General features: G+C 43.3%; 1 protein-coding gene across 1 annotated transcript; it reads right to left on the bottom strand.

The window, feature by feature from the left end:
- Positions 1 to 760: 760 nt before the first annotated feature.
- Positions 761 to 10,622, bottom strand: ppm1kb (protein phosphatase, Mg2+/Mn2+ dependent 1Kb). Its single transcript, XM_056586231.1, has 7 exons — positions 10,452 to 10,622; positions 8,007 to 8,534; positions 7,644 to 7,744; positions 4,777 to 4,942; positions 4,158 to 4,302; positions 3,903 to 4,037; positions 761 to 3,466 (listed from the first exon to the last, which is right to left on the bottom strand). The coding sequence occupies exons 1-7, from the start codon at positions 10,481 to 10,483 to the stop codon at positions 3,335 to 3,337; spliced, it is 1,239 nt and encodes a 412-aa protein (XP_056442206.1). The 5' UTR covers positions 10,484 to 10,622; the 3' UTR covers positions 761 to 3,334.
- Between the last annotated feature and the right edge of the window lie 273 nt (positions 10,623 to 10,895).

Here is a 10,895-nt window from a genome sequence, read left to right as displayed (position 1 = left end):
TTGGTATTGTGAGAAAGCATTTGTATTTATTTATAGTTTACTATTTATTTATTTATTGGACAATTTACCCACTAAGAATATAGCATGGGAACAAGACGTATCTGCCAGTATTCACTTTTTCTTTTCATTAAAATAAGAACAGAAGACTGAATTTAAAGATTTTGTTCAGAAGAATGATGATTTTGTCGCTCAGTGCTGCGTCACCCGTTTCGTTGCTTTGATTGGTTGAAGTCCTATCCAATTGCGTACAGAGCATGGACCAGAGAGAGAAGGTACAGAGGCATTTTGGTCTGGGCACGTTGGTGATGCCAGCAGTAAATCGAAAATGAATGGTGGTTCCAGACTAATTGCCTTTTGCAATTCGCCAGACAGGCCGAATCTCGATTCTTCCCCTTGCCCCTTTTGCTTTGTCTTTGTCTTTGTCTTAACCAAGACAAAGACAAAGACAAAGACAAAGCAAAAGGGGCAAGGGGAAGAATCGAGATTCGGCCCAAGTGAGCTCTCAAATCATCTTAAAAATAAGGGGTACATAGCACTCAATCTTATCCCTTAATCTTGATCAAATTGGGTATTGAGACACCACTAGCTCTCACATGAACGCGCAACTTCAAGGGTAAGGGGGAAGATAAGGGGTAAGGGGAAGTATTGAGATTGGGCCACTATCCCTTCATAAATGAACCATTCCATGATTAGACCAAGTGTCGCGCCATCTTGTGGACAACATTAGATCATTCTGGAGGTCAACGGATCCACCACAAGTAAATAACTGCAAGAAAATGTGTAAATTTTCAGATTTTTATTGTTTAGTTTTCAATTTATGACAAGGCTCAATAAGTATCACAATTAATTAAGCCAGCAAACAATGTCAGTATCTAGAGAACTGTTGTACAGTCAGGAAGGATAGGTCCACATAGCTCCAATAATTTCCCAGCAGTATTTAGAACTATACATAAATAATATTAGTTAACTGTGTGAAGGACTGACAGGGGTCCATATTATTGTTTTTTGTCGATATTGGAATGAGGAATATTATATGTACATGAAGTTTATGGATACGTTTAAGGATGACACACAAACACAATAAAATAAAAAATACTAAACTACAAAAATCACTGCAAAACTTTAAATAGGAAGAACATTAAAACGCTAAATACATAGTGAACGTAGACCGAAGATACATAGTATATTTGACAAATTGATCCTCCTTCAATCAAAAAGGGTTGCCTTAAGAACATGAAAGACCCCATCCTCTCCCTTTTGTTCACATTTCTCATTGATACAGATTTGAGTCATTGTCAAACATTCATGAGTCAGATATGGCTCTTGGCTATGCAAGTATATTGAAAAAACATAGATTGTTTTGTTTTGAGGTGTGCTTGCGGTGCCAACGTGAAAGATGGGAAAGAGGACAGGGCAAATTGCTGATTTGTACATGTGTGGATATACATGCATAATGACGATGTTGGCCTTTCGTATGCACTCAAGCTTAACAGTAAGGGCTGTGCCAGTTCAGTTTGATTCCCCAGGCTGCCTGGGCAGAGCAATTGAGCAGTAAGGTTAGTTCCCAACGGTTAACCATCAGAATGGGTAACCGTTGGTCTCACTTCAAGCTCCCTAGTTTTATGAAATTTCTTCCTCCAAAAATTTATACTTCTGCTTTTTATTATGCTAAATAGGCCCAAATAGGACTATTTAGCAATACCTCAATTGAAAATAGTTTCTCTGCAAGAATGGGAAACTGATTCTTGCAGAGACAACTACAGCTGATATATTGCAATCCCGATGATTTCATCATCATCCTTTTCTAACGTGTGTTCACCTGCGGAGACTGCGTGTGATAAACCACTGATTACCGCCATTTAATTGGTATGCTTTTTAAAATGTGACTTTTTAACTATTGATATTTGATTGTTATTTTTGCCCCTTTTTAGGTCATAAACTGTATCTTTGTAAAGTCAAAATGAATCAAATGTAATATTATTGAAAGTGTATTATGACTTCCCACAACTCTACAAGTACCGACGAGGACGTGTGAAGACGAAGGCCCTGATAAGAACGTCCGTCCCACAGAAGACCAGCGCGGTTGAGGTCAGTTTCTGCATCTTAATGTGTGGTGGACATTAGTGCCTTCGATGATCTAATCATTTAAACCATTACACCTCCCATTAGAACACCTGTATTCCCATTTAACTACCAGTGCAAATTTTGTGATGGGAAATTCCAAGAGGCCTTATCGATTCACAATATTATAAACAGCCTTATATAAAATGTACATAAATATATTTACAAAAATACACAAAAATGTACATTCTTGTACCCGAGCAAAACTTGCCGCACATGGTATTACTGGTGAAAAAAATGACAGATGTTGTAATTTCATACAACAGAATCTGGATTTTTACAACCCTTCTGCAAACTGTTTTGAGAGCTTGATTCACTAACAGGGCAAAGTAACATCTGTGCTTCAGTAGAGCCACGAGAAAGACAAGATAGTCGCTTCTAAAACTTTTTGGTATGGTATTAAAACAAAAAGTAGACTGTCTGCTCATTGTAACCCACTTCGAACTGAATTCCAACAAATCAGGTGGAATAACTTCAAGTTGAGTTTACTGGAGTTAGGTTAGAAAGCTCCACAGCATTTCACCTAGCTACGCATCAGTACCGAGTCCATTTCTAGATGCCTGTGGCCTAAATACTGACCACAGGTCCCAAAGTGATGGACCGTACACTTTCAGAGAAGTGGTAAAATACACATACATTGTGTTTTAGCAGGTGCCCTTGAGAACCATACCCACGCTACCATTTAAAAAAATATATAAAGTGCAATATTGTGGAACAAAGACACAGACTATTTTGGTGGCATGCCTTTGTCCCTATATTGTCCAAATATTTAATAGCCAACAATAAATCAGGGCAGCGCAATTGTCCAGTGACATGAATGACCTGCTGGCCATTCCAACAGACCTCTCCACCATTCACTTGTGGTCTCCACCAAAATAAAAGTAATGAATCGGACGTCTTTAAGTTAGTGCACCTCTCGTTTAACACCAAGGCTAATAATAATGATTATTATTATTAGTACCATGGTCCATGTCAGAAGCATGCTGTATTCCTAAGGCAACATCTGTGCTTCCTGCACACCCTCTCTCTCGCATCGCTCTCCGTTATATACAGTATATGTGTGTGTGTGTGGGGGGGGGGGGGGGGGATATTGCACTGTGTTTACCATCCACACGGCTGCTCCGTGTGGACTGGGCAGGGCTTGGGGACTCAGGCAGGGGGTCTGGGCACTCAGAACAGGGGGTCTGGGCGCTCAGAACAGGGGGTCTGAGGTCTAGGCCCAGCGGCCGCTGGACGCGAAGCTGCGGCTGATGGAGAAGCTGGCGTCGGAGCCCTTCTGCTTCCCCCAAGCGCCGAACGGCACCACGATGATGGTGCTGTTGTCCTCCGAGCCGTACTGCAGAGACTGGCGGGGACAGAGAAAGGAAACGCGATGGTGGGATGAATAAATTTGCTTTTAAATGAGCTTAACACACAGTGTCTCACTAAGTCATACGACTAATAATAATATTAAGTGATACATTTTTCATCCTCCTGAGGTCAGCTGTAAATAACTCATAGAGATTCCAATTCGGTCATAAGCAGACACAATTAATCAAAGTGACTTCCCAGTGAATTGTTTCATTCGTCAATCATCTACTGTAACCGGAGGTAGGAGTCTGAGGAGAGGAGGCCTACCTGGTCCTGAGGACACTAAGGTACCTGAAGGTAGGAGTCTGAGGAGAGGAGGCCTACCTGGTCCTGAGGACACTAAGGTACCTGAAGGTAGGAGTCCTACCTGGTCCTGAGGACACTAAGGTACCTGAAGGTAGGAGTCTGAGGAGAGAAGCAAGGTGTCCTACCTGGTCGGAGATCCTATAGGCGGCCTCTTTGGGATTGTGGCACTGGTTGATGACGTCACAGATCTCCTGGCTGTTCATGCTGAAGTTAATTCCATCCGTTGTCAGCGCCAGGAAGGCATCGTGGACGTGGTGAAGCTGAAGATATCCAGAAACAAACTCAAGTCAGATATTTATCATAACCAATCATTCCAATGAAAGGCCATGGCCATTCACTGTATCCCATAATTGTATCCCCGACCATTTAGAGCCCCTCACCTTGATTCTCCGAGTTTCGGGCTGAGCGATGACACCCATGTTCTTGAGGTCGAAGTCCCCGATGCTGCGCGTCATGGCCAGCCTGCCGTTGACATTGGGCTGCCCCAGGCTGTTCCACGTCACAAACCCTCCACTCTGCTTTATCCTAGTAGAGCACAGAGAGAAAGACACATGACCTCCCGCTGAAGCAGGGCCAACCAATACATCTGTGCAGCCCTATAAATCCCGGCGCGAGTTTCGAAGGGCTTTCAGGAGCAACATTACACGACAATCCTCTTTAAAAAAAAAAAAAAGGGGAAAATATTCCCCGAACCCAAAAGGGAAGTAACATTGAGAGGAAACACAGCGGAGGTATCCCTCCTTCCAGGAACAGCTAGACATATTATATATACATATTAACAGGCAGACATATTAGTTGCAAACGGTACTATTCAGTCAATTTAGCAGATGTCTTCATCCACTTCAGATACAGGTGATCAAGGAGCAGGTAAGCAGTTAGAACTGCAGGTTGGCTGTGGACATAGGACATTGGCTGGGTGTCCAAAGCAATCTTGTCGTCCTCTTCACCGAGGCCCCACCCACTTAGGAGCCGGAGCATAACCCCAGACGGAAAACGTACCTCTCCTTCTCGTCCTTCCTGTCGGGGTGGTGGTCGTCGGTGAGCTTGAGGGCCTTGCCCTTGCGGCACAGCATGGCGCGGCTGTCCCCAACGCTGGCCACCACCAGCTCTATGCCGTCGCGCAGCAGCGCCACGGTGGCCGTGGAGCCCGCGTTGGCCCCGGACGCTGCCGGAGACATGGACGCACTGTTGTTTAGTCATTCCGGTCGAGCCGTTCACACTGACACATGCACACGAGCGCGCACACACACACACACACACACTTTTACCACGTACGAAAATACATGCACATACATAAAGAAAGTGAAAGACTACGTACAAGCCAAATAATAATAACAGTTTTTGTTTTTACGTATGAAACTCAACATTTGAACTAACACACACCAACACACGCAAGACACATGTCGGTCATGCAGGTCAAAAGGTCATGGTACAAGTTGAGGGCAGGAGCAAGTTGGTTTTCTTTACAGCTGAATACATGGATTATTGCTAATTATGGGTTATTAGTGTGACAGCCCATGTATACTTTATAGTCAGGGTGTGCAGAAGTCTATTGCCAGGGGGTTACATTGTTAGTTAACAGGGACAAAATGGCTTTACTTTTATTAGTCCAAACGTGGGCTTGTTAAAGTGGTTTGTATCCTAGCGTATGAAGTTGAATGTATACAAAGAAATATTAAAATTGTACTGCTATTGCAGTACCATTAGCAGATCCATGCACTTTGTCTGATTTAACATACTTTTCGAACAAATATCAATAATTAGCCCCTTTTCTTGCATTTTAATTGCAATAATTTCAGCTCCAATTGTGAGTGGTGGACCACACAATGTCTGTTGAAATGGGGGCAAGGAAAAAATTTGGCCGAGAGAAGTCGGTACATCTCTGGTAAGCTTACAACCAGCAACAATGATCCTATCGTTATGAAATACCGTTTTCAAGGCAACGGAGCAAATGTGATCCAAGATACAACATGTTATTACGGACACATAATTATAAGTTGATCCCACCCCTTAAGCCTCTGTTCAAGAACAGAACAATCGTAAAATACATACAATTTGTTAATTTTACACCATTTATTTTTGTATTCATTGGGTTCAAAGGAACAATGAATAGCAGATGTGTATACATGCATTTTAGTTGCTGTTGCACGAGACAAAATTGAAAATGTATATTCTTCCTTGAAAGGTGAAATAGAGGTTACTGAATGAAATGTAGTAATACATGCAATGCCCAAAACATGCCGATCGCATGATTGTGTCAATTCATTTACACAGGTAACCCTGCAGCCTGCGTCATCTACACTGTTTTCTGTAGTCTAACTCAACTGTGTTACAAACTATACTGCAGACGCCGTAGCAATAGTGTCCACTAGCCAACACCTGTGAGGCTAAACCTTCTCTTGAGGGGAAACCAAGAACCATGAATTAATAATGTTATAAAGGAATCATCATGAATTAGCAAACGACTTATTAATATGAATCCCAAAGGCCTGCATTAACAACAGAGACATAATTAATGTTTGGTTTTTGTTCAGCAGACGTGATCATATGTTCAAATGTATCGTTGGGTTATGTAAATACGCAAATAAATTATGTATGTGTCTGGTAGTTGGGATTAGTTTTGCTGCTGTTTTTATAACTACCAGAACATTTTATTTTACATCACGTGATTTTCAACAATAATGTATTTCGGTTTTTCACTATGTTCAAATATGCGGGTGGGAGGAATGAAATGTGGACACAAAACCCAAATCGATTGAGGAGTGAGGAGTGACGTTTCTACTGAGTTACTCCTAATGCAGTCATCCAGGTCAGTGCTGAATGCAGCGCAGTGCAGGGTTTGCAGTGATTTGGGCTTCTTTATTTCCCCTTAAGAAAAGCAGCATCAGGGACCTGTTTCGTCATATATAATCGCGCTTTCAGGAACAGGGGATAGGCCTTTCCATCTCTGATTATTGTTGGGCCATTCATCGAGAGCAGCCATCTGTCCCAGAAAATAAACGTAGATTTGAGAAATAACAACCGTTTTTCAATCAGGACAAGTGACTACCGTGACGTTACACAGGATCTAACACACTGCAACGTGACAAGGCACTGTATGGCAAGCGGCTGAGCATAGACTTTGAGAGAGAGCGAGAGATAAAGACAGAGGAGCGAGAGAAAGATGAAGAACCTTCCGGTATTCCAGGATATAGAACCAGCTGGACTCTCCTTCTATCTAGCCTCTGGCCATCCACATTGGTGCCAAGGGCCTCCAGCCCTTAGCTGGTTCAGCAGCTGTCATAGATGACATGCATACACACACACACACATACACACACAGGCATATTGGGACATTTCACACAGCATGGCCTACTTGGTCGCCATGAGAACGGACCGCTATACGTACACAAAGGCATACTAGGTCAAGACATACCTTAATCAGAAAATATTGCAGTTGAGATCATTAGCGCTATGAGGGGGAAGATAGAGGGAACCAATTGACGAGGCCTTGATGCTTGTGTTGGGAGCCTATTACACTGATTAAGGCAAGGTTTACGCATGAAGCATGAACGTAATCTACATTTCAATGCCGCTTTTTAACGCAATTAGTGCAGCCCATGGTATCGGTGCTTTAGTACAAGACAGATTCATAATAAAAATTATGCCTTTGTGTACTCAAGGCTGGTTTAGTAAACACAGGGCATTAGTCGAATAAGTCACATGTTTATATCATTATACCTGAGATACTATGAAGATTCAAATCCTAGCGTCCCAGTTTCAAAAGGACAAGACTGTGTCATTATCTTTAGAAAAAACGTTGGATGATTTTAATCAAACTGTGTTTTGGATACGTATGTGTTACGTTGAAGTGTGAAGTGACCTACCACTTGGAGAGTGATGCAAATGCTTCTGCAGAGCCTTGTCTACTTCCAGGAAGGCTCTGGTCAGAACCACCTCCAGGTTGTTCTCCTGCACCACCAGGTCCCTACAGAGACAGACAACACCACCATCCCATCAGCCTGTCGTTATGAATGCTCCAAGTCGGATCAGCACATGTGTCTAGTCTACAAGTATAAAGAGTTTATTATGGAACGGATACTACACTACATTATAGATAATACATGCAACACACACAACTATTCAGAGAGGATATCCAATGCATTTCATCAGGTGGTGTAACCACACAATGGCATGTATTCTTCTAAGGCAACCAGATTTTCCCAGCGGTTTTCCCCCAGCCTCCGTACTTGATGTACTTCTCCATGTATTTGTCACAGAAGTCGGCCGCCTCCGGCCCGCCGTGGCCGTCAAACACGGCGAAGTAAATGATGTTGTTGGTCATCTGGGAGAGCTGGAAGCGGTCCTCGTTCTCCTTGCGCTGGCCGATGAGGGAGGCCGTGCCCACCTTGGACAGGCTGACCTTGGGGATGATCTTGCCGTAGCGGATGCTGGAGGGCAGCAGGATGGGCGCGTCGATGCGGTTGTCCCAGATGCCGAAGGAGTCCCAGGTGGTGGGGCTGCCGCTGCTGTCCGGGTCGAAGCGGGTGTTGCTGGGGCGCCGGCCGGAGGTGTGCAGGGGTCTGCGGGAGGCGGCCGACTGCAGCTGGGCGGCCTGGAAGGCGGCGAACGGAGGGGAAGCGGCGTGTCGTAGCAGGCCCCTGCAGCCCGTCCGGGGCCCGCGGCACCGCGCGAGGTGCACGAGAGAGGCTGCTGACATCACAGGGACAGCCGAGGACTGGAGCACGCTCTGTGGGAGAAGGATCTGCCGGGTCACACTGGAAACACAATCATGAGGAAATTATTAAAATACACTCTTCGATAACGATGCTTTGTTCACAAACAGCATTGTGTTGGAATGGCTTCATTGTGGGAGGATAGGCTGGCTACCTTTTTACACATTTTCCAAGGAAAACAGAGAGGGTATTTTTTTGTAAATTCAGTAAAGAAGCTAATAATTGTTTTAGTACAATATCCCCTTTAGATGATAGAATTGGGGCCATAATAGGTTTGTAGTCAACAGGTATACAACAATTGAGAGGTTAGGTGGAGTTGAGGTTGGTTGGAGTTCAGGGTATGTGGGTTCATCTATGCTGGTGGGTTCAAAGAAATCTATGGTTGCGGTCTTGTAGTCTTTTTTGCTTAGAAAAGTTCTTTCTCCGCAAGGTGTGTAGGAAACCTGCTGAATGACTCCATTATAATTGAATCCTCTGAATATAAAATATATTTTGAGGAAAGGCTGGATCATAAGCTCTGTCTTATTCACCTGCACAATTATTGGAAAATTCCCCTTGAGAGGGGGTTTAGGTCATGTTACATTGTAACATTTGTCCATTCCTCACTGAACTTGTTATACTGTGTTTACAATTTTGAAGCAGCATTCCTGCCTCTCTCAATTTATGCACAAAAAACACATAGGAAAATACTTGTTCAAAGGTTGTGCAAGTAAGAGAAGAATAGTGTTCTTGAATCTGGACCATCCTTTACGAAAGGAAAGTATATAATGCAGTCCCACAAAAATATTATTTATATTTTAAATAAAATGTTTGTTCTTCAACCTATCTCTGAACTGCTTTGCTTGTATATTTGCCGTCTATTATAACCATGATTGGACAATATGAAAATAGAGACAATCGCCCAACCCTAATATACACAGCATGCTATAATGTATGCTATTATAATTCCGATAAGTCATTTTGAGTTCATTCAGAGGAAGATAGAAGTCCAGGTTTAAATTATTCATTTTGGTTCTGAGGTTTACTTAGAACATTTTACTAATTAATAACTTTAACTTTGTAAATGAGCTCAGAAAAAGGCCTTATTCATTTTTCATGTCAATGTTTGCCTTCCAGACTAAAAATAGGATACTGACCATCAACAGTACGGTGTATGCATGTAGCCAATTAATGTCTTCTTGAGCCTATCATCAGTAGAATATTAATGCATTAAATAAATGTGTGCGCTGTGAATACATTAACAAAGCATTGTTGCCACCTCTAGATATCCATTTGCCACCCTGGGCCACCCCAGTTACACATTTCTAGAACCGCCCCTGGCCCCTGACATGTCTCATAATAACTATACAAAACCAAGATGTACTGATTACCCACCCTGATGCGAGTTACTGAAACACTAACGTGTACACTTCGGTTCAAGACCACATTTAAGAGATTATTAAAAAGAGCTGCCCCAGCGAAGGGCATTCAAGGCGAATGTGCCACACAAGCCCACACCCCATATCACAACCTCGACGGTGACCATGTAGAAATACAAAACACGGCCATACAGCGAGATGCGTGCATTAACCGTATCCAGTTATTGCACTTGCACCCGTTGACCTTAACTATGAACCTTACCGATCTTAAAGGGTAAATAACGCACACATGATGCAACTCATCTTGCGTCAGCCCACAGGCGTTTAACAAGCTAACGAAGGCTAGCGAACATACGGATTCAGTAGTTCAATGCTTTAGCTGAAACGAATAGGATCTTTATTCGATTTATATTAGACGCAAAGCATAGATATCTCACTACCATGAATTTAAACACAAAATTCAAGAGGGCAAGGCCATTTCAATGTACGTCAACGTAATGTTTTACCGGGGGTTGACCCAGTTGCTATGTTAGCAATACACAGTGGGTGTGAACCGAATTCATAAGACATTCCAATCTTTTGCTGCCAATAAAACTCCTACCTTATAGGGTTACGGACGGAATTCCCCAGCATATACCGTTGAACTCAGATTAATGGCACGTCCGCCAATGTAGATAACACCGCCGTGGTCCAATGTTATCAAACAAGGTCTCGCTTCTCGACGGCGCGAATCACAACGACTGGAATAACTACGGCCCGCCCACTGTCCGATGATTGGTCATACCGATTGTATAGCTCTGTGCGGCATGCACTTGATGGGTGTCAAGTGCAAACTAAAAACACATAAACACGCACACACACGTACACGCACATGCACGCACATACACGCGCGTGCGCGCGCGCACACACACACACACACACACACACACACACACACACACACACACACACACACACACACACACACACACACACACACACACACACACACACACACACACACACACACACACACACACAAAAACGAACTAAACTACATTTCTGT

This window comes from Gadus chalcogrammus, chromosome 3 (assembly GCF_026213295.1).
Source record: "Gadus chalcogrammus isolate NIFS_2021 chromosome 3, NIFS_Gcha_1.0, whole genome shotgun sequence".
Classification (NCBI taxonomy): domain Eukaryota; kingdom Metazoa; phylum Chordata; class Actinopteri; order Gadiformes; family Gadidae; genus Gadus; species Gadus chalcogrammus.
This window is presented reverse-complemented; position numbering and strand designations above follow the sequence as displayed.

What these genes read in the sequence shown, in the direction of transcription:
- ppm1kb (XM_056586231.1), bottom strand. Translation starts at nt 10,483, where the DNA reads ATGCTGGGGAATTCCGTCCGTAACCCTATAAG. An exon ending in TACATGGAGAAGTACATCAA is followed by an intron (nt 7,745 to 8,006) that starts GTACGGAGGCTG and finishes CTGTCTCTGTAG; the next exon opens with GGACCTGGTGGTGCAGGAGA. An exon ending in AGGAAGGACGAGAAGGAGAG is followed by an intron (nt 4,303 to 4,776) that starts GTACGTTTTCCG and finishes GTGCTCTACTAG; the next exon opens with GATAAAGCAGAGTGGAGGGT.